The sequence below is a fragment of the Entelurus aequoreus genome, linkage group LG09, assembly GCF_033978785.1.
Source record: "Entelurus aequoreus isolate RoL-2023_Sb linkage group LG09, RoL_Eaeq_v1.1, whole genome shotgun sequence".
NCBI classification, from domain to species: domain Eukaryota; kingdom Metazoa; phylum Chordata; class Actinopteri; order Syngnathiformes; family Syngnathidae; genus Entelurus; species Entelurus aequoreus.
Genome location: NC_084739.1, coordinates 18,004,525 through 18,028,879, shown reverse-complemented (window position 1 = coordinate 18,028,879; position 24,355 = coordinate 18,004,525). Strand labels below are relative to the sequence as shown.

The 24,355-nt window shown below is 43.2% G+C and overlaps 1 protein-coding gene across 1 annotated transcript; it reads left to right on the top strand.

Moving 5' to 3' along the window:
- The first annotated feature begins 7,277 nt into the window (after positions 1 to 7,277).
- dusp13a (dual specificity phosphatase 13a) lies at positions 7,278 to 24,122 on the top strand. The gene is made up of 4 exons (XM_062059620.1): positions 7,278 to 7,345; positions 11,859 to 11,984; positions 23,716 to 23,969; positions 24,007 to 24,122. Exons 2-4 carry the CDS (start codon positions 11,860 to 11,862, stop codon positions 24,120 to 24,122), a joined length of 495 nt encoding a protein of 164 aa, XP_061915604.1. The 5' UTR covers positions 7,278 to 7,345; position 11,859.
- Positions 24,123 to 24,355: the final 233 nt, after the last annotated feature.

The window sequence follows — 24,355 nt, the reverse complement described above, 5'->3', positions numbered from 1 at the left end:
TAATTAGTTACTCAGCAAAGTAACTGTGACGTCGGTTTGCATTTCTTTATTTTATACGCTTTTACATTCGATAGCCCCTTTAACGTCAAATATGTTTGTTAACACATGGGTCCCCAAACTACGGCCCGCCAGCGTCCAAAATCCGGCCCGAGTAAAAAACATAAAAATAAAATTCTTTCTTTGTAAATTATTTTTCTTAATCTGTCCGTTTTCGCCCATCCAGCAATCCATTTTCTACCGCTTGTTACTAGGTTAAAACATTATTTTATTTTATTTTTATCTGTCCTTTTTCACCCATCCATCAATCCATTTTCTACCGCTTGTTCCTAGGTAAAAAAAAGAAAAACTTTTTTTTTTTTTTAAACATTACATTTTTTTTATCTGTCCTTTTTCGCCCATCCATCAATTCATTTTCTACCGCCTGTTACTGGAACCCCTAGCCGCGCAAGCAATTCATATTGTCTAAAAGTTCGGGGACCCCTGTGTTAACTGATTGAAGGGAAAAAAAACACTATCTACAGCAGTGTTTTTCAACCTTTTTTGAGCCAAGGCACATTTTTTTGCGTTGAAAAAATGCGGAGGCACACCACCAGCAGAAAACATAAAAAAACGAAACTCATTTGACAGTAAAAAGTCGTTGTTGCAATTGTTGGATATGACTTTAAACCATAACATCAATATAGCTCTTGTCTCAAAGTAAGTGTACTGTCACCACCTGTCACATCACACCCTGACTTATTTGGACTTTTTGCTGTTTTCCTGTGTGTAGTGTTTTAGTTCTTGTCTTGCGCTCCTATTTTGGTGGCTTTTTCTCTTTTTTTGGTATTTTCCTGCAGCAGTTTCATGTCTTCCTTTGAGCGATATTTCCCGCATCTACTTTGTTTTAGCAATCAAGAATATTTCAGTTGTTTTTATCCTTCTTTGTGTGGACATTGTTGATTGTCATGTCATGTTCGGATGTACATTGTGGACGGCGTCTTTGCTCCACAGTAAGTCTTTGCTGTCGTCCAGCATTCTGTTTTTGTTTACTTTGTAGCCAGTTTCGTTCTGCAGAGCCTTCCCTAAGTTTCACTGCCTTTTCTTAGGGGCACTCACCTTTTGTTTATTTTTGGTTTAAGCATTAGATACCTTTTTACCTGCACACTGCCTCCCGCTGTTTCCGACATCTACAAAGCAATTAGCTACCGGCTGAGTATTACACGGTTACTCTGTCGAGCTCTAGACAACACCGACACTCAACAACAACACATAATTTGCAGACTATAATTACTGGTTTGCAAAAAATATTTTTAACCCAAATAGGTGAAATTAGATCATCTCCCACGGCACACCAAACTGTAGTGTGCCGCGGCACAGTGGTTGAAAAACACTGATCTACAGTATTTTAGAACATATGGCATTTATCTGAACATAGTAGATTGCAGTGCGCCACATGACATGCATAAAAAATAAAAATGCAAACAAAATAAATATTCCGTAAAGTAACATTAAATATTGAAAGTACAAAACCCAATACGATACCAAAAATGTACACTTAGGTAAAAAGACACAAAGGAACATTTGGCCATTAAGTAGGACAATTGTCTGCACCTGTATACACACATACAGCCTAAAAAAACTTTTAAAAATATGTTACCCATTTTTTGGGCAAATAGATGACATGCAAAACGTTTAAAAACGTTGCACGATGACATTCTGTCAATAAAATTGCACTTGTGTACAAATATTGGGGTCTTTTCTTAAGCTAATTTTAATTATGTAAGTGAGTAATTACTTTTGATTAATCATGATTAAACCAAATTCCAAAATGTGATGAATCTGATTCTAAAAATTGGCTGCATTTGGGCCTGGGGTCGGGTTAGCAGCAGCAGGTGTCACGTTGGCATGTGTTGATGTGAGGTGTGTTCCAATTTGCTTGCGGCAGGCGTGGATAAACACTTTTTTTCCCCTGGACATAGCGTCCATGTTACATAAACATTCTTGCCAGTGAGACAGCATGAGCAGGGCATGATCCGCCCACACAGCCAATCATCATCAGCGCATTTACAATGGTGTCCTCATCCCCACCTTTGCTCTTTCCAAGCAACTCATGTGTGGCCGAAACACATTCTCAATAACGGCAACGGCGTTGTGACAATGGGAACAGTAATTAATTAGATTACACGGTACTGAAAAAAAAAACCATTATATTCTAACGCTATTATTGACAAAACTGCTTTTTTTTGCCTTGGAAGATGACATTATTCAACAGAATGTTCATTTTTAAGCGGGATGAAATACGGCCATAGGAGTTGTATCAGAATCAATCTCAAAATTTGCATTGTCTGTTATTTGCTAATGTATTTTTAGCACGAGCTATTGAGTGAGTTCCCCAGGATCCCTTTGTCCCCTATTGACTACCTTTTGTAATGGCCATAATTGATATACTGTAAACCTGTTATTTTATGACGCTTTTTCCATGAAAACCAAATGAATCCAAGCATTTCCCTTTGAAATACGTGGAAATCCTATTAGAGGTGTAATTTGACCCCTATTGCATAGTTGGTGATTTTGCCAGAAGCGAAAAAAGGGTTTTCTTTGACAAAAAGTGCATAAAATATATATATATTTTTAAATCTAAAAACATTATATTGAAGGATTGATATGAAGTTGATCTAGAGATGTATGCATTTAAAGTACAAAAAAATATGAACATATATGACTTACTTGTAAGCCTTTGATGGCTGAAACTCTTTTGGGTCCCCAGGACCTATAAGATTCACCACATTTGGGGGATCCCAAAAGGTTAATATGCAGTTAATATGCATTTTATGCATTTCAAGGCAGCGGCTTCTTGCGAGCGCTCCTGGAAGTGTAGACCGATTTGGCAAAAACACCCGTCAATTCAGTCAATTTCATGGCTGGCTCACAGCGTGTTCACTCCGTGATCACTTACGACCGACTTACGATTCTGGATGTGGAGAGATCGGGCCATTTTGGGCTGAAAGATGCGTGTACGGTGGACCTACTCGCTAGCTTGGGAATTCTTCGCGAGCTACATCCAGCAGTGGCCTTTGAAGCAGCGGCGTCCACTACCAGCGGAGGCCGTCAACGAAAGAGACGTAAGCGATGCGCTCGGAAGCAGAAGCGGGGGTGTCGGGCGGGGCTAACAACATTGCTAAATGCGTTGTTGTTAGCGGGGCTAACGAAAAAGCTAAATGCTAATCCACAAAGAAGCGCTAATAAGGAGTCTGTTAAACTAGAACTAGCCTGCGCCAGGCTGGATAATCCCTGCACACATAGCAATTCTCTTAGAATAATATACAACTCACATAATGTTTTTTCTGCGTCAGAGGTGGACATGCATTTTACTGAGGTGGCAAACAATCTAAAAATTCCTGTCATATCAATTCCTAGATATGGTCGAAATTATTTAAAGTGCACTACGCATAATAAACGTAACATTATTAATATTGCTACTACGGATACTTTCAACAAAAACTCCTCAAAACAGCCCAATACCTATAATATGGGCTTTTTAAACATAAGGTCATTGTCTTCCAAAACGTTATTAGTTAATGAAGTCATCAGAGACAACAATCTTGATGTCGTTGGTCTAGCCGAGACCTGGCTCAAACCAGACGAATTTTTTGCGCTGGGTGAGGCGTCTCCTCCTGGCTATACGGGAACGCATATTGCCCGTCCCATCAAAAGGGGTGGGGGTGTTGCACTAATATACAACAAAAACTTTAGCCTTACCTCGGACCTAAATAATAAATATAACTCGTTTGAGGTGCTTAATGTGAGATTTGTCACACTGCTGCCTCTGCACCTGGCTGTCATCTACCGCCCCCCAGGGCCCTATTCGGACTTTATCAATGAATTTTCAGAGTTCGTTGCTGATCTAGTGACGCACGCCGACAATATAATCATAATGGGAGACTTTAACATCCATATGAATACCCCATCGGACCCTCCATGCGTGGCACTCCAGACTATAATTGATAGCTGTGGTCTTACACAAATAATAAATGAACCCACGCATCGCAACGGTAATACGATAGATCTAGTGCTTGTCAGGGGTGTCACCACCTCTAAAGTTACGATACTCCCGTACACTAAAGTAATGTCCGATCATTACCTTATAAAATTCGAAGTTCTGACTCATTGTCAACAAACTAATAATAATAATAATAACTACTATAGCAGCCGCAACATTAATGCTGCCACAACGACGACTCTTACTGACCTACTGCCTTCGGTAATGGCACCATTCCCAAATTATGTGGGCTCTATTGATAACCTCACTAACAGCTTTAACGACGCCCTGCGCGACACCATTGATAGTGTAGCACCGCTAAAGCTAAAAAGGGCCCCTAAAAGGCGTACCCCATGGTTTACAGAAGAAACTAATGCCCAGAAATTATCATGTAGAAGGCGGGAACGCAAATGGCGTGCAACTAAACTTGAGGTTTTCCATCAAGCATGGAGTGATAGTTTAATAACTTATAAACGCATGCTTACCTCAGCTAAAGCTAAATATTACTCAAATCTCATCCACCTCAACAAAAATGATCCTAAATTTTTGTTTAGTACAGTAGCATCGCTAACCCAACAAGGGACTCCTCCCAGTAGCTCCACCCACTCAGCAGATGACTTCATGAATTTCTTTAATAAGAAAATTGAAGTCATTAGAAAAGAGATTAAAGACAATGCATCTCAGCTACAACTGGGTTCTATTAACACAAATACGACTGTATATACGACGTGTAACGACCGGGTCGCATCGTGGTGCGGTGGTGTTCTCCCAATGATGCAGACGGCTCGGACACAGCTTGCAGGTAGGAAAATGATTTATTTCCACAAATAAATCAGACAGAAAAAAACAAAAACGACTAGCATGGGAGCTAGCAAGCAAAATAATCTAGCATGAGAGCTAGCAGGAAGCAAAGTGGTCATCAGCTGTTGCATGAGAACAAACTAGGAAGCCAGGCAGAGTGCTGCCCGGGCAAAGACTAAATAGCCCTCTGATTAGTGCCCGGACAACAGGTGAGCGTCCGAACACTAACCAGAGGCAGCTGAGCATAATCTGCCGTCATGGCAACAGAAACAAACAAACACGTGAAACTAAACTGTAAACAAACTGATCCGAGCAGCGGATCCTAACAGTACCCCCCCCTAAAAGGACAGATTCCAGATGTCCCTAGAAAAACAAAAAAAACAACTGGAACCCAAAAAAAACAAGCAATAGTTCACGAGTCAAGGGCGGGCGGGGGGGTGACTTGGTGGTGGGTCGCCAGGCCACGTGTCCCCGAATCCACCGGGGAAGGGTCAGGTGGCGGCGGCGAATGGAACGCCGCCGCCGCTGGCGAGGCGGGCGAGGCGGGCGAGGCGGGCGAGGCGGGCGACCACGGTAAGGCCACATTCGTGGCCGCCGAGAAGGTGGGCGTGAGTGGCGCCAGAATCTCAGCAGCCTCTGAGTCCTCTGAGAGAGCTGCTTGCGCAGCCGGACCACTCGAGGTCGCTGAGACGTTGCCGTGGAAGCGGTAGGTGTCGACGTCGCTGTCGTGGCAGCCGGAGTCGCCGCTGTCGTGGCAGCCGGAGTCGCCGCTGTCGTGGCAGCAGGAGTCGCCGCTGTCGTGGCAGCAGGAGTCGCCGCTGTCGTGGCAGCAGGAGTCGCCGCTGTCGTGGCAGCAGGAGCCGCCGCTGTCGTGGCAGCAGGAGCCGCTGTCGTGGCAGCAGGAGTCGCTGTCGTGGCAGCCGGAGTCGCTGTCGTGGCAGCCAGAGTCGCTGTCGTGGCAGCAGGAGTCGCTGTCGTGGCAGCAGGAGTCGCTGTCGTGGCAGCAGGAGTCGCTGTCGTGGCAGCAGGAGTCGCTGTCGTGGCAGCAGGAGTCGCTGTCGTGGCAGCAGGAGTCGCTGTCGTGGCAGCAGGAGTCGCTGTCGTGGCAGCCGGAGTCGCTGTCGTGGCAGCCGGAGTCGCTGTCGTGGCAGCCGGTGCTGGTGCGAGAACCAGTCGTGGTGCAGGTGCTGGTGCGAGAACCAGTCGTGGTGCAGGTACTGGTGCGAGAACCAGTCGTGGTGCAGGTACTGGTGCGAGAACCAGTCGTGGTGCAGGTACTGGTGCGAGAACCAGTCGTGGTGCAGGTACTGCTGCGAGAACCAGTCGTGGTGCAGGTACTGGTGCGGGGACCAGCCGTGGAGCAGGTACTGGTGCGGGGACCAGCCGTGGAGCAGGTACTGGTGCGAGAACCAGTCGTGGTGCAGGTACTGGTGTGGGAACCAGCCGAGGTGCAGGTACTGGTGTGGGAACCAGCCGAGGTGCAGGTACTGGTGTGGGAACCAGCCGAGGTGCAGGTACTGGTGTGAGAACCAGTCGAGGTGCAGGTGGCCTAGCTGGCGGTTGCGGCTTAGCAGGCCGAAAAACCGGTGGTGGCGGCCGGGCAGGAGGTTGTGGCTTAGCCCGCCGAAGGACAGGTGGCGGTGGCCGAGCAGGAGGTTGCGGCTTAGCACGCCGTTGTGCCACCCCACTCGCACAGCTCCCAGTACTAGCCCCCCCCTCAAAAAGCGGATCCCAGACGCGTTCCTTGCGGATTGGAACCGTCTTCAAGGGTGGGTGGAGGGTGGTCAGGGGGAGGGCTGAATCCTCTCCTCTAAATTGTCCAAAAGGTCTATTGTCACCCCCCACTTGAGACTGGGACTGACTAGAGTTAGTCCTTAAAAAAATGTCCTGATAATGATTAATCGCAGAATTAAAGTCACTTGAAAATGGCTGGCAGGAAGAATTGACATGATGTCTAAAAAAGTCTTTGTCTATGACGTCATCCAAAATGGACGGGACAACGTCATCAAGCGGCGTGTCATCAGGGGGTGCCGACGGAATGACGTCATAGCTGCAGTCCCAGTGATTGACAGGCCAGTCATAACAGTCTTCGGTAAGGTAGTTGATGGGATTAACAGACCTTTGAAGAGGGAAATCTTGGGCTGAATGTAGCTTGCTGTGTACCGGTGGAGGAGTCTGTGGGAGTGGCGCGTCTTTGCAGCGAAGTGAAGACCTCGTTGGCGGCTTCCGTCTTCGCTGACGCGTCCGGTGGTGCGGAGGTGTGGCGATGTCCTCGGGCCAAACGGAGTGGATTGGGACCAACCTTCCGTTAGGACCCCATATCAGGTCCTGGCGCTCCGAAGGGGAATAGCGGAGAGTCTCCGCCTCCATCGCTCGCAACACCATCCACGCACCTTCGTCCCTCTCCTCCGACATGCTCGCTGCGAGAGAACTTCTTCTTGCTGGCTTCCTACTGTAACGACCGGGTCGCATCGTGGTGCGGTGGTGTTCTCCCAATGATGCAGACGGCTCGGACACAGCTTGCAGGTAGGAAAATGATTTATTTCCACAAATAAATCAGACAGAAAAAAACAAAAACGACTAGCATGGGAGCTAGCAAGCAAAATAATCTAGCATGAGAGCTAGCAGGAAGCAAAGTGGTCATCAGCTGTTGCATGAGAACAAACTAGGAAGCCAGGCAGAGTGCTGCCCGGGCAAAGACTAAATAGCCCTCTGATTAGTGCCCGGACAACAGGTGAGCGTCCGAACACTAACCAGAGGCAGCTGAGCATAATCTGCCGTCATGGCAACAGAAACAAACAAACACGTGAAACTAAACTGTAAACAAACTGATCCGAGCAGCGGATCCTAACACGACGGACACTGCCCTCCAAAATAGTTTCTCTCTCTTTGATGAAATAACATTGGAGGAATTGTTAAAATGTGTAAATGGGACAAAACAAACAACATGTTTACTTGACCCAATTCCTGGGAAACTTATCAAGGAGCTTTTTGTTTTATTAGGTCCATCAGTGTTAAATATTATAAACTTATCACTTTCCTCTGGTACTGTTCCCCTAGCATTAAAAAAAGCGGTTATTCATCCTCTACTCAAAAGACCTAACCTCGATCCTGACCTCATGGTGAACTACCGGCCGGTGTCCCACCTTCCGTTTATCTCGAAAATTCTCGAAAAAATTGTCGCACAGCAGCTAAATGAACACTTAGTGTCTAACAATCTCTGTGAACCTTTTCAATCCGGTTTCAGGGCAAATCACTCTACGGAGACAGCCCTCGCAAAAATGACTAATAATCTATTGCTAACGATGGATTCTGATGTGTCATCTATGTTGCTGCTTCTTGATCTTAGCGCCGCTTTCGATACTGTTGATCATAATATTTTATTAGAGCGTATCAAAACGCGTATTGGGATGTCAGACTTAGCCTTGTCTTGGTTTAACTCTTATCTTACTGACAGGATGCAGTGTGTCTCCCATAACAATGTGACCTCGGACTATGTTAAGGTAACGTGCGGAGTTCCCCAGGGTTCGGTTCTTGGCCCTGCACTCTTTAGTATTTACATGCTGCCGCTAGGTGACATCATACGCAAATACGGTGTTAGCTTTCACTGTTATGCGGATGACACCCAACTCTACATGCCCCTAAAGCTGACCAACACGCCGGATTGTAGTCAGCTGGAGGCGTGTCTTAATGAAATTAAACAATGGATGTCCGCTAACTTTTTGCAACTCAACGCTAAGAAAATGGAAATGCTGATTATCGGTCCTGCTCAACACCGACATCTATTTAATAATACCACCTTAACATTTGACAACCAAACAATTAAACAAGGCGACTCGGTAAAGAATCTGGGTATTATCTTCGACCCAACTCTCTCGTTTGAGTCACACATTAAGAGTGTTACTAAAACGGCCTTCTTTCATCTCCGTAATATTGCTAAAATTCGTTCCATTTTGTCCACAAGCGATGCTGAGATCATTATCCATGCGTTCGTTACATCTCGTCTCGATTACTGTAACGTTTTATTTTCGGGCTTCCCTATGTCTAGCATTAAAAGATTACAGATGGTACAAAATGCGGCTGCTAGACTTTTGACAAAAACAAGAAAGTTTGATCATATTACGCCTATACTGGCTCACTTGCACTGGCTTCCTGTGCACCTAAGATGCGACTTTAAGGTTTTACTACTTACGTATAAAATACTACACGGTCAAGCTCCTGCCTATCTTGCCGATTGTATTGTACCATATGTCCCGACAAGAAATCTGCGTTCAAAGAACTCCGGCTTATTAGTGATTCCCAGAGCCCAAAAAAAGTCTGCGGGCTATAGAGCGTTTTCTATTCGGGCTCCAATATTATGGAATGCCCTCCCGGTAAAAGTTAGAGATGCTACCTCAGTAGAAGCATTTAAGTCTCATCTTAAAACTCATTTGTATACTCTAGCCTTTAAATAGACTCCCTTTTCTACTCTGCTCCGGGGTGGACCGCTAGCCTGTTCATCGGATGGGGACATCTCTACGCTGCTGACCCGTCTCCGCTCGGGATGGTTCCTGCTGGCCCCACCATGGACTGGACTTTCGCTGATGTGTTGGACTTTCACAATATTTTGTCAGACCCACTCGACATCCATTGCTTTCGGTCTCCCCTAGAGGGGGGGGGGGGGGGGGGTTACCCACATATACGGTCCTCTCCAAGGTTTCTCATAGTCATTCACATTGACGTCCCACTGGGGTGAGTTTTCCTTGCCCGTATGTGGGCTCTGTACCGAGGATGTCGTTGTGGCTTGTACAGCCCTTTGAGACACTTGTGATTTAGGGCTATATAAATAAACATTGATTGATTGATTGATTGATATATATATATATATATTAGAGATGTCCGATAATATCGGTCTGCCGATATTATCAGCCGATAAATGCGTTAAAATGTAATATCGGAAATGATCGGCATCGTTTTTTTTATTATCAGTATCGGGTTTTTTTTGTTTTGTTTTGTTTTATTAAATCCACATAAAAAACACAAGATACACTTACAATTAGTGCACCAACCCAAAAAACCTCCCTCCCCCATTTACACTCATTCACACTCATTCACACAAAAGGGTTGTTTCTTTCTGTTATTAATATTCTGGTTCCTACATTATATATCAATATATATCAATACAGTCTGCAAGGGATACAGTCCATAAGCACACATGATTGTGCGTGCTGCTGGTCCACTAATAATACTAACCTTTAACAGTTAATTTTACAAATTTTCATTAATTACTAGTTTCTATGTAACTGTTTTTATATTGTTTAACTTTCTTTTTTATTCAAGAAAATGTTTTTAATTTATTTATCTTATTTTATTTGATTCATTTTTTTAAAAAGTACCTTATCTTCACCATACCTGGTTGTCCAAATTAGGCATAATAATGTGTTAATTCCACGACTGTATATATCGGTTGATATCGGTATCGGTTGATATCGGTATCGGTAATTAAAGAGTTGGACAATATCGGCATATCAGATATCGGCAAAAAGCCATTATCGGACATCCCTAATATATATATATATATATATACACATATGTGTATGTATATATATATATATATACATACACATATGTATAAATACATATATATATATATATATATATATATATATGCACACATATATAAATATACATATATATATATATAGTTGGCACGTTGTTTTATTTGTAAATAAAAACAGAATACAATGATTTGCAAATACTTTTCAACTTATATTCAATTGAATAGACTGCAAAGACAAGATATTTAATGTTTGAACTGAGAAACTTAATTTTTATTTGAAAATAATCATTAACTTAGAATTTAATGGCAGCAACACATTGCAAAAAAGTTGGCACAGGGGCACTTTTACCACTGTGTTACATGGCCTTTCCTTTTAACAACACTCCGTAAACGTTTGGGAACTGAGGAGACCAATTTTTGAAGCTTTTCAGGTGGAATTCTTTCCCATTCTTGCTTGATGTACAGCTTAAGTTGTTCAACAGTCCAGGGGTCTCCGTTGTCGTATTTCACATTTCATAATGCACCACACATTTTCAATGGGAGACAGGTTTGGACTGATATGGTATTTATTTTTATTTTTTTTTGTCATAAAAAAATACAATCATGTGTGCTTACGGACTGTATCCCTGCAGACTGTATTGATATATATTGATATATAATGTAGGAACCAGAAATATTAATAACAGAAAGAAACAACCCTTTTGTGCGGATGAGTGTGAATGAGTATAAATGGGGGGGGGGGTTTGGGTTGGTGCACTAATTGTAAGTGTATCTTGTGTTTTTTATGTTGATTTGATAACAACAACAACAAAACAAAATTTTGTTTTTGTTTTGTTTTTTTAATTTCTTGCGGCCCGGTACCAATCGAGCCCGGTGGTTGGGGACCACTGCTCTAACCACTAGGCCACTGAGATACAGTATATGATTCATATCATATATCTACAAATTTGTCATTAAAACAAATACAATATTACAATCCTATAATGTGTTTAGTTGGTAGCATTATTGAATACAAATAGCTCAAATGTGTAAAAAATAAAAAATAAAAAATCCAACATGGCCAGCAGGCCATGCGCCTGCTGCAACCTAAGTGATATTTCTCCATGGAGACCAGGAGTGGAATCCACATGACACATGTTACATAACCAATGTCTGCACTCAAATGCTAGAGTTAATTGGATAATGCCGCATTGTTTTTTAATCAGACACCACCTGCGGCATATTGTCACAATGGATTAAACAGGTTGGATTGAAACTGTAGCGGCAATGAGTTATGATTGCAGAGTTATTAAAGGAACCAGAGAGCATTTCAAGAGGGAGCACGGTGAAGAGCGAAAAGCTCCCCAGTGAACGTTTTTTTTCACGGCCTGAAAGTGAAGTAACGTGTTATGTTTGCAGTTCATTAGTCAATTAGGCAAACCTCTGTCTGTACATGCTAATTTGACAACAGAAATACATTGAACTTTGAGTAGCGTGTGTGTGTGTGTGTGTGTGTATCAGAATGTCTCATAGGGATCCACCATACCAGCCTCCCTCTGTGTCAGTGTTGCAGGAGCTCCAGCTAAAAGACAGGCCACCCACTGGGCATGTCAATCAAGTCTGGCCCAACCTTTACATCAGCAATGAGTATGTGTGACACACTCACACACACACACACACACACACACACACACACACACACACACACACACACACACACACACACACATACTGGTTATTATTTAGAATGGGGACCAAGTTTTTGATCATCACTTGTGGGGACCACCCTTTCTACAGGTTGTGGAGGCATAAAAAAAAAATTGGTAAAATGGCCACTGCCCAGTTAGCTCATACACGTCTTTAAATCTCTGGATTGATGAAGTAATGTGCTGATCATTCTTACTGGGGACCCTGGGGAAAAAGAGTTAATATGGTTCATGGGGACCAAATTTAAATAATTTTGCATATTTCACACAAATTTGTACGGGACTACTGAAGACTATTTAAAAAAAAAAAAAAAGTTCAAATTAAATATGACATGATCCTCAGAATACAGCACTACAGCTGTCCTCTTATAGGAAGTTTCACCACTTAAATGTTCAAGCAAATCCTGCATCTTCTGTGACATTACTGAAAACTGCTCTTTAGCAGTAATTAAGTTGTCTGCAACTCCAACTACCATATATAGAAGGATGGAACATTCTGAATGTGAATCATACTTTAAGGTAATAATGTTTTATAATCATGCTGTATGAAAATGTCATCCTAAGGAACACTAAACCAGATTTTGTTTTTGGAAAAATATATTAGTTTTAACTAACGATGGATACCATACAGAATCACAGTACTATTAATGCCAGGATAACAAATGTTTTATGGGCCAAAGCTTAAAAATCACTTAGGCATCTTCAGAATGGATCTGACTATCATTTAAAAAGGTTTCCCTTTAGGGGACCTGTTTTTTTGTCCCCATACCGTCAGAGGTCCCCTAAAGGTGACTGTGTAAACATGAAATACTTACTTAATGTCCCCATTAAGTAAGCATTGCCAGAACCTTTTTTTTTTTTTTTTTTTTGCCCAAGATGGCGGCGAGCACAGACGCAGCGGCTCACGGCTCTCCTTTTCAGTGCTCTTTCCTCCTTCTTTTTTTCTTGTTTTTTTTCCTTTTGTGCACCACCTGTACTGCAAACACTCGGTACACCCGCCAGTCACTCTTGGATATCGGGAACTCGCACCAGATATCTGTTTCAAGCGACTTTCACCACGAGCACAACAACCCAGACGACATAGCAAGAGCACCGGGCTCTCCGTGGTTTGTTGTCGGGTCTGGGAGACGGCGCAGACGGAGGAGGGAGAGGAAGCAGAAGCGTGGCTGCAGGTCCGGCGTCTTTCTCAGGCTTAGGAAACAACCCCACAAGCCACCTCTACCGAGCCTGTTCCTCTCCAATGCCAGATCCCTCGTACAGAAGATGGACGACCTGGAGTTACAACTCGATGGAAACCGCTATGTTCGGGACTGTTGTGCTATGATTATCACCGAAACCTGGCTTCACCCGGAAATACCCGATGCTAGCATGCAGCTAGCCGGCCGCACTCTGCTCCGCCGGGACAGAACTAAGGACTCCGGTAAGAGCAGAGGAGGGGGGCTCTGTATTTACGTGCATGAGAACTGGTGCAACAACGGGACAATCATTGAACAGCACTGTTGCCCGGACGTGGAGTACATGTCTGTTAGATGTCGGCCTTTTTTTCTCCCGAGAGAGCTGTCTGTTGTTATCATCACGGCTGTGTATATTCCACCGGACGCCAAAGTAAACACAGCGCTCTCTCTTCTGCTGAACACCGTCAACGAACAGCAGCGGGCCCACCCCGACGGTGTTCATATCATAGCAGGGGATTTTAATAAGGCCAATCTAAAGACTGTACTCCCTAAGTTCTACCAGCAAGTGAAGTGTTCTACAAGGGGAAAGAACACCCTTGACCACGTGTATACCAACGTGAAGCACGCGTACAGAGCTACACCCCTCCCCCAGCTTGGACAGTCAGACCATCTTTCCCTCCTGCTCTCTCCTACCTACACCCCCATCAGATGCCAGGCCAGGCCCATCACAAAGACTGTTATGACCTGGCCTGACGATGCACTCCGCAAACTTCAGGACTGCTTCCAACACACGAATTGGGACCTCTTCCAACAACAGGAGCTGGAGACAGCCACAGGAACGGTGCTGGACTACATACAGTTTTGCATCGGGAATGTGACTGTGGAAAAAACCATCCGGGTTTACCCCAACAAGAAACCCTGGATGACCAGCCAAGTCTGCACACTCCTCAGGGCCCGCGACGCAGCCTTCAGGTCAGGGGACAGGGCACTGTACAGTGCTGCTAGAGCCGACCTGAAGAGAGGGATTAAAAAAGCAAAGGCGGACCACAGGAGGTGCATAGAGTCCCATCTGTCCAGCAATAACTCACGGGAGGTGAGTTATGACATCACAAACTACAGAGGCTGCAATGTGACAACTGCGGATCAGAGTGCGACACTGGCAGAGGAGCTTAACTGTTTCTTTGCCCGTTTCGATACCCCCCAGCGACACTCATCTGCTCCAGCCCTGCCCCCGCCCCCACCGGGCTCCGGCACCACTCCACTCACTGTACAGGAGCACAGTGTCAGACGAGTGCTCCTGGCTGTGAACCCCAGGAAGGCTGCCGGACCAGACGGAGTACCTGGAAAGGTGCTCAGGGCGTGCGCCCACCAGCTCGCTCCCCCCCTCACCAGGATCTTCAACCTCTCCCTGGCTCAGGCAGTCATCCCATCCTGCCTGAAGTCATCTACAATAATCCCGGTGCCGAAGAAGTCTCCCATCACCAGCCTGAATGATTACCGACCAGTGGCCCTCACTCCGGTAATCATGAAGGGCTTCGAGAGACTGGTTCTCCAGCACATCAAGGACCATATCCCTCCAGACTTTGACCCCCACCAGTTCGCATACCGGGCGAACAGATCCACAGAGGACGCCATCGCTGATGCTCTCCACTCTGCTCTGAACCACCTGGAGCAGCAGCAGAGCTACGTCCGGATGCTCTCTGTGGATTATAGTTCTGCCTTCAATACAATAATCCCGGACAGACTCTGCAATAAACTGGACACTCTTGGCCTCCCCCCTCTCACAAACGCCTGGATAAGGGACTTCCTAACGGACCGACCCCAGAATGTGAGACTTGGCCCCCACCTCTCATCCACCCGCACGCTGAGCATCGGCTCCCCACAGGGCTGTGTGCTGAGCCCCCTCCTCTACTGCCTCTACACCCATGACTGCAGTCCAGCCCACAGTGACAACCTTATCGTCAAGTTTGCTGACGATACCACAGTGGTCGGGCTCATCTCCAGGGGTGATGAGGCTGCCTACAGGGAGGAGGTCCTGAAGCTGACGGCCTGGTCTTCGGAGAACAACCTCGCTCTCAACACCAGCAAGACCAGAGAGATCATCGTCGACTTCAGGAGGAGCAGCACCGACCCTGCCCCCCTCTACATCAACGGCGAGCGTGTGGAGGGGGTCCACACCTTCAGGTACCTTGGAGTCCACATCTCTAACGACTTTTCCTGGACAGTCAACACCACAGCAATCATCAAGAAGGCTCAGCAGCTGCTACACTTCCTGAGAGTCCTCGGGAAGTACAACCTGAAGCCTGACCTGCTGCTGACCTTCTACCGCTCGTCCATCGAGAGCCTGCTGACCTACTGTATTACAGTATGGTACGGCAGCTGCACTGCAGCAGACAGGGAGAGGCTGCAAAGAGTGGTCAAGACGGCTCAAAAGATCATCGGCCGCCCTCTCCCCTCTCTGATGGACATCTACACCTCCCGCTGCCTCAACAGAGCCAGTGCCATCATCAAGGACAGCACCCACCCTGGCTCTGACCTGTTCCACCTGCTGCCCTCTGGGAAGCGCTACAGGTGCATTAAAACCAAGACGAACAGGCTAAAAAACTTCTTCCCCAGGGCCATAACCACACTGAACAGACTTCCCCATTGACCCTCATAACTGCCTTCTCTTCGGTGAAATAACCCATTCCACCAACCACCCTGTTTCATGTAGATATTCATGTACATATTCATTTCACCCTCTGCTTGTTTTATCGCACTGTATGGAATGGCCTCAATCTCGTTACCCTGCGTAATGACAATAAAGCTGATTCTGATTCTGAACACGCACACGCACACGCACACACAAACACAAACACACACACACACACACATTCTTGTATTTGTTACCTTCTTGAGAAAAATGCCTCCCTCTTTAAGACCACCCTTTCTAGATAAAGATTTGTATTTACAACATTAATAATATATACATAGTATGCCAATATAAAAAAGCTTGTTGTGAAAAATTAGTTGGAATTTCGCAAGAAAAACTTGGAATTTTGGCAGTATTTATTTATCATTTATCATTTATTTATTATAATAAAAGTCGTAATTTTACTTAACGCAATTAAAAAATGTACAAGAAAAACTGAACATTTGTGCAATATTATGATAAAAGTTGGAATTTTATTCAATAACAGTCGCAAGTTTACAAGCTTCAATTTTACTCGACAAAAGTCACAATTTTAGAAGAAAACTTTAAAATTTTGACACTATTATATACTAATAATCGGAATTTCACTTGGCAAAATGATGACAAGTCATAATTTTACTCCAAAAAATGTCACTGTTTTACAAGAACAACAAAACAATTGGCAATATTGTGATAAAAGTCAGAATTTTATATGAAAAACGTCACCATTTTGCATTAAAAAGTAATAATTTTACATTAAAAAAAATTATTTTACGAGAAAATATTGCAATATTACAGAAGCAGAAAGAATATGAGAAATTGTTCCCAATTTTATAAGAAAAAAGTCGACACATTGTAAGAAAAAGACTGCTTTTAGTTAATTATTAAAAAAAAAATTTTTTTTGTAATTGGTATTTAATCTTCATTATTTACTTAAAGTTATATATATATATATATATATATATATATATATATATATATATATATATATATATATATATATATATATATATATATATATATATATATATATTTTTTTTTTAATTTAGATTTTTTTATTTTATTTATTTATTTATTTGTTTTATTACCCCTAAAGCTGACCAACACGCCGGATTGTAGTCAGCTGGAGGCGTGTCTTAATGAAATTAAACAATGGATGTCCGCTAACTTTTTGAAACTCAACGCTAAGAAAACGGAAATGCTGATTATCGGTCCTGCTAGACACCGACATCTATTTAATAATACCACCTTAACATTTGACAACCAAACAATAACACAAGGCGACTCGGAAAAAAATTTGGGTATTATCTTCGAGCCAACTCTCTCGTTTGAGTCACACATTAAGAGTGTTACTAAAACGGCCTTCTTTCATCTCCGTAATATCGCTAAAATTCGTTCCATCTTGTCCACTAGCGACGCTGAGATCATTATTCATGCGTTCGTTACGTCTCGTCTCGATTACTGTAACGTATTATTTTCGGGTCTCCCTATGTCTAGCATTAAAAGATTGACAAAAACAAGAAAGTTTGATCATATTACGCCTATACTGGCTTTTGATTGATTGACTGAGACTTTTATTAGTAGATTGCACAGTGAAGTACATATTCCGTACAATTGACCACTAAATGGTAACACCCGAATAAGTTTTTCAACTTGTTTAAGTCGGGGTCCACTTAAATTGATTCATGATACAGATATATACTATCATATATACTATCATCATAATACAGTCATCACACAAGATAATCACATTGAATTATTTACATTATTTACAATCAGGGGTGTGGAGGGGGTGGGGGTAGGATATGGACAGCAAGTAGTGGACATATAGAGAGAGAGAGAGAAAGAGAGCGAGAGAGAGAGAGAGATCAGAAGGCATAAGAAAAAGTATCTGCATTTGATTGTTTACATTTGATTATTAGCAATCCGGGGAGGGTGTTAGTTTAGGGTTGTAGCTGCCTGGAGGTGAACTTTTAGTGCAGTTTTGAAGGAGGATAGAGATGCCCTTTCTTTTATACCTGTTGGGAGCGCATTCCACATTGATGTGGCATAGAAAGAGAATGAGTTAAGACCTTTGTTAGTTCGGAATCTGGGTTTAACGTGGTTAGTGGAGCTCCCCCTGGTGTTGTGGTTATGGCGGTCATTTACGTTAAGGAAGTAGTTTGACATGTACTTCGGTATCAGGGAGGTGTAGTGGATTTTATAGACTAGGCTCAGTGCAAGTTGTTTAACTCTGTCCTCCACCTTGAGCCAGCCCACTTTAGAGAAGTGGGTAGGAGTGAGGTGGGATCTGGGGTGGAGGTCTAGAAGTAACCTGACTAGCTTGTTCTGAGATGTTTGGAGTTTAGATTTGAGGGTTTTGGAGGTGCTGGGGTACCAGGAGGTGCATGCGTAATCGAAAAAGGGTTGAACGAGAGTTTCCGCCAGAATCCTCAAGGTGCTTTTGTTGACCAGAGAGGAGATTCTGTAGAGAAATCTCGTTCGTTGGTTAACTTTTCTGATTACCTCACCTGCACTGGCTTCCTGTGCACTTAAGATGCAACTTTAAGGTTTTACTACTTACGTATAAAATTCTATACGGTTTAGCTCCAGCCTATCTCGCCGATTGTATTGTACCATATGTCCCGACAAGAAATCTGCGTTCAAAGAACTCCGGTTTATTAGTGATTCCCAGAGCCAAAAAAAAGTCTGCGGGCTATAGAGCGTTTTCTGTTCGGGCTCCAATACTATGGAATGCCCTCCCGGTGAAAGTTAGAGATGCTATCTCAGTAGAAGCAATGAAGTCCCATCTTAAAAATCATTTGTATACTCTAGCCTTTAAATAGACCCCCTTTTTAGACCAGTTGATCTGCCGTTTCTTTTCTTCTCTCCTCTGCTCCCCTCTTCCTTGGAGGGGGGGTTGCACAGGTCCGGTGGCCATGGATAAAGTGCTTGCTGTCCAGAGTCGGGACCCCGGGTGGACCGCTAGCCTGTGCATCGGTTGGGGACATCTCTGAGCTGCTGACCCGTCTCTGCTCGGGACGGTTTCCTGCTGGCCCCACTATGGACTGGACTCTCGCTGATGTGTTGGATCCACTGTGGACTGGACTTTCACAATATTTTGTCAGACCCACTCGACATCCATTGCTTTCGGTCTCCCCTAGAGGGGGGTGGGGGGGGGGGGTTACCCACATATGCGGTCCTCTCCAAGGTTTCTCATAGTCATTCACATCGACGACCCACTGGGGTGAGTTTTTCCTTGCCCGTATGTGGGCTCTGTACCGAGGATGTCGTTGTGGCTTGTGCAGCCCTTTGAGACACTAGTGATTTAGGGCTATATAAATAAACATTGATTGATTGATTGATTAATTTTGGCCAAAGGGGGCGCTGTGATGTGTGTTGATCATCTTTTTGTTTAGTTATGTTCTGCTTGGTTTTTGGACACTTTTTAGTTCCTGCTTTCACTCCCTTGCCTTGTCACCATGACTACTCATTAGTTTCACCTGTCTCACGTTTTGCACTTGCGCACCTGTCACAAATCATGTCTGTATTATTTAAGCCCATTGTTGCCAGGAAGTCAGCCTGACGACATTAACTCTGATACCCCCATGATTACGCGTCCATGCCATAGTTCTGTGATCTTTCCATGCTTGACCAAGTAAGTTTTGTTTCATGTCCTTAGTCTGTTTATGTGTTAATTTTGTTCATAGCCAAGTTTGTACTTCCGCCCTTGTGCGCGCTTTTCGTTTGTTTCTTTTGATAGTGTTAAAATAAATATGTAGTCACCGCCAAGCCATGTCCGATCCAGCTTTACTTGCATCTCGGGAAAACAAAACCCTCATAGTCCACGCATTGACAGGCGCTTTTCAATTTCTAAGACACATGTTTTTTTCCTTTATTGGCCAGAGGGGGAGCACTTCAAATTTTTACACACACTTGTTATTTCATATGTTGACCAGACGGGGAGCACTTTTAAAACCGACAAACAGTCAATTTGAAAAATCCCTCCTTTTTGGGATCACCCTAATTTTGATATATTTCACCACAAGGGGTGCAAATGAGACATTCTCTATTAGATGCAATGGTTTTTCCCGTATTGGGACCGTGATTTCGGTCCTACTTCCTCACCGGTTCTCATATGGATGGTACGTTTCCTTGTTGACGTCTCAAGAAGGGTAGAAATACAAGAACACACGCACACACACACACACACACACACACACAATTTGATTGATTGAAACTTTTATTAGTAGATTGCACAGATCAGTACATATTCCGTACAATTGACCACTAATTGGTAAAACCCAAATAAGTTTTTCAACTTGTTTAAGTCGGGGTCCACGTTAATCAATTCATGGTACAAATATATACTATCATCATAATACAGTCATCACACAAGTTAATCATCAGAGTATATACATTGAATTATTTACATTATTTACAATCGGGGGGGTGGGGGGGGGGATGAGGAGGGTTTGGTTGATAACAGCACTTCAGTCATCAACAATTGCATCATCAGAGAAATGGGCATTGAAACTGTGTAGGTCTGACTTGCTAGGATATGTACATCGAGCAGAGAACATAGTGAGTTTAGATAGCATAAGAACAAGTATATACGTTGGAAATACATTTGATTATTTAAATTTTGTTATTTACAATCCGGGGAGGTGGAATGTGGAGGGGGGAGGGTGTTAATCAAGGGTTGAAGTTGCCTGCAGGTGTTGTTTTAGTGCGGTTTTGAATGAGGACAAACACACACATTTGCACACACGTTTTTAGCGTATGAGTATCCTTTGCAAAAAATGCTCTTTTCCATGTTATACCAAAAGCGTCTTTCACACAGCGATCCTCCAAAATTGTAATCAAACCATCAAACAAAATAATAGCCCCTTTTACACACAATCCAACAAGAACATTGCCAGTTGCAAATTACCCAGAACAAATCAAATGGTACCACATTTCCATACCTTTGTAATGTTGCAATTTCAACACACATTCACATCTACCTTTCAGCAATAAAGATGATTAAAGGATTCTCTGGCCGGAATCTGTCCATCGTCTCCCAACTCTAAAAGAACTACTATCCCTTCCTTACACATCAAAGCAAGTACGGATACCTGATAGAAAACACTCGACCATACACTCAAGCGCCACTATTCCAAAATGCGCTAGCTCTCTGCCAATTTACTTTGGCTCCGCCATAAACAGTACATTCTACTGATTAGCATTATCAAATTTACATGGTGATTTTTCACCTCCAAATTTGGTAATGAAAACATTTTCATTTGTGCTGTTAGGGTGTTTAAGTACTGTTGTTTAAAAAAAAAAAAAACAATTCTGAGCTTATGACGTCACCCAACACCTGGCCTCTCACTGTGTTCAAATCTCACCAAACCTGTTCTGAATGTTTGTACTGGTTTGTGCTGTCAAAAAACATGGTTTTAATGAAATTAACGTTTTATCATTATTCACACCCGTAGGAAATGTTTTTTTTTGACAGCACACACGTAGCACAAATGTCTTGGACAAGTTCGGGGGGATTTGGACGGGGGGTTTGGGAGTGGGTAAGGGGCGGCTGTGTGTGAAAAACAAAACGATGATAACATTGAAAGCATAATAGCACAAATGTTTAGGACACTTTTAGTGAGTTTTGGACAAGTTTGGGTGACATCACTAGTCAGAAAATGTATTTTAGAATTACAGTACAGTCATCCCTCGTTTATCCCAGTTTATTGGTTCCGGACCTGAATGCTGTATAAGTGAATTTCCGCAAAGTAGCAATCATCACTGTAATTATACATCCAATATTTTCATAGCTAGAGCATAAAGCCCTGTGTATTACCTTCTTAATAGAGTTTTCAACTTTATAACAGCCCTCTAGACATGAAATAACACCCTTTAGTCACCTGTACACTCTCTGAAACCAATATAGTGATGCTGCCTGGGGCTGAGCCAAAACTAGTACTGATATTTCTAGTTCATTTGATCATTTTCTGTGCTTGGCAATGCTTAATTTGAGCCAAAAATGTTATAAAATATGCTTTATATAAAAACATTTTGTAAAAATCTTCAATGTAATTTAGCCTCAATATTTGAAGCGCGAGGTGGCGACTTGTCTGTAATTAAAAACCTTAAAGGGGAACCGCAACTTTTTGGGGAATTTTGCCTATCATTCACAATCATTATGAAAGACATAACGGATGGATTTATTTTTTAAATCATTCTAAATATTAAATTAACGTAAATAAAAGTCTGCTTACAGCAGAGCCAATGGGGACCTCCACGATTCAGCTCATACAATCCGATAAATAATCATTCAAAAAGCGCAAACAATACTCCATTTACATACAAGTATCAGTGATGTTGTTATTAAAAGTGCTAACGCAGACAAACTATTTATAGCGGCGATGTGTGTCCCTATGTTTAGAGTGGTCTGCTGCTTCCTTGCTTCCTTGCTCCCTGTAAGTTTATTCTAGATCGGGGGTCAGCAACATGCGGCTCTCGAGCCGCAGTGCCGCACTAGTGGCTCCCTGGAGCATTTTTACAAAAGGATTGAAAATGGAAAAAGATGGGGGAACATTTTGTTTGTTTGTTTTAGTGTGTTTTTTGTTTGAGGACAAACATGACACAAACCTTCCCAATTGTTAGAAAGTCCACTGTTTAATATGTTTGTGTGTATGCTTCACTGATGAGAGTATTTGGTGAACACTGTTTTGTCCTACTAATTTCGGTGGTTCTTGAACTCACCATAGTGTGGATTGTGACGCATGTAAAATCTTCCAATCCTTCTTTGTCTCATTTTGTCCACCAAAAGTTTTATACTGTGCCTGAATGCACAAAGGTGCGTTTTGTTGATGTTATTAACTTGTTGGAGTGCTGATCAGGCGTATTTGGTCAGTGCATGACTGCAAGATAATCAATGCTAACATGCTATTTAGGCTAGCGGTATGTACATATTGCATCATTATGCCTCATTTATAGGTATATTTGAGCTCATTTAATATCCTTTACTTTTATCCTCTTTGTATATAATTTAGTGTTGCATGTCTCATGACACATTATCTGTATGTAATATTGGCTGCATTTCAGATAGTTGTTTGTGTGCCATGTTGTTCCAGACCACAGCAAACATTACCTATTTTGCCAAAGATTGTAATAAATCTATTAAAAGAACACAGCCTGCCGTTCCCTTTAACTTGGACACACACATATATACCTTTGGCCATTAAAAGCCAGTAATTTCCAGGAGTCATCTCATCTCACCTTCTGAGTAGCCTCTGATTTACTAATGGTTTCTAATGTTGTAAAAATGTGTAGAATAAATATTACATTTCAACATTTCTGTCAACGAAGATTTGCTTCAGCCTGCGACACTTAGTCATTTTGATAGTAGGCTATTATAGCTAATATAGACACTTACATCATGTGTTGCCTTCACTAAAACACCTATATAAGACTTTTTAAAGTCATTTTGATAGTAGGCTAATATGGCTTATATAGACACTTATGTCATATATTGCCTTTTAACTTTTTGCGGCTCCAGACATATTTGTTTTTTGTATTTTTGGTCCAATATGGCTCTTTCAACATTTTGGGTTGCCGACCCGTGTTCTAGATCAGAAACCATGCCTCTAACCTGGAAAGTAGATGACTGAGAATATAATCCGACATGTTGGGACACTTTGACAGCCATTTAGGATCTGGAACTGGCGAGAACAACACGGAAAGCGCTTGTCGCCGTTCCCCATGCTTCATATGCTTGATCTTTTGGCTCTGATGCAGCAATTTTGCAGGAATTCTGTGTGAAAGACAGATGTTATGATGGTGAGTGGGTGATTAATTTTCAGAGTTACAGCTTCTGACAAGGCGACACTCCACCATCTGGGAATCACTCATATTGTAAACGCAGCTGACAGAGCCCCACATCATAGCCAGTGGCCCCGTTTAATTGTCCGCCCTGGTCCCCGCTTTGACAGAGACATGTCTGTGGATTATTTTGGAGTGGAGGGTATTGATGCAGTGGACTTCATGCTGAGTCCCTTCTTCTGCCCAACTGCTCAATACATTAATAGGGACCTGCAGGCTAATAGAGGCGGATTTGGTCTTGCTTAACACGACAGTGAGTTTGTCAGTCCCAGGGCGAGTGTTAGTCCACTGCCTGATGTGTGTGACTCGCTCTGCCACATTGATCTGTGAAGACCTCAGCCTCAGGGAGGCGATGGCTGCTGTCAGGACTCACAGACATTTGTCCTGACTCAGGCCTTCCGCAGATGACACCTATACGTAAGCCTGGAGAAGGAGAGGAGACTGAAGGCTCATATAATGAAGGTACAGGAACTCCATTCTTAAAACACTATCATTGGCATCAAGTGGATTCCCGCGAGGGTCTCCATCAAGGGGATCAAGAGGGGTCAGCAGCTCTATGATTGACCTGCAATGGAATACTACAGCGTACTACACTTTTTGTCCTTTCTTCAGCCCTGCTTC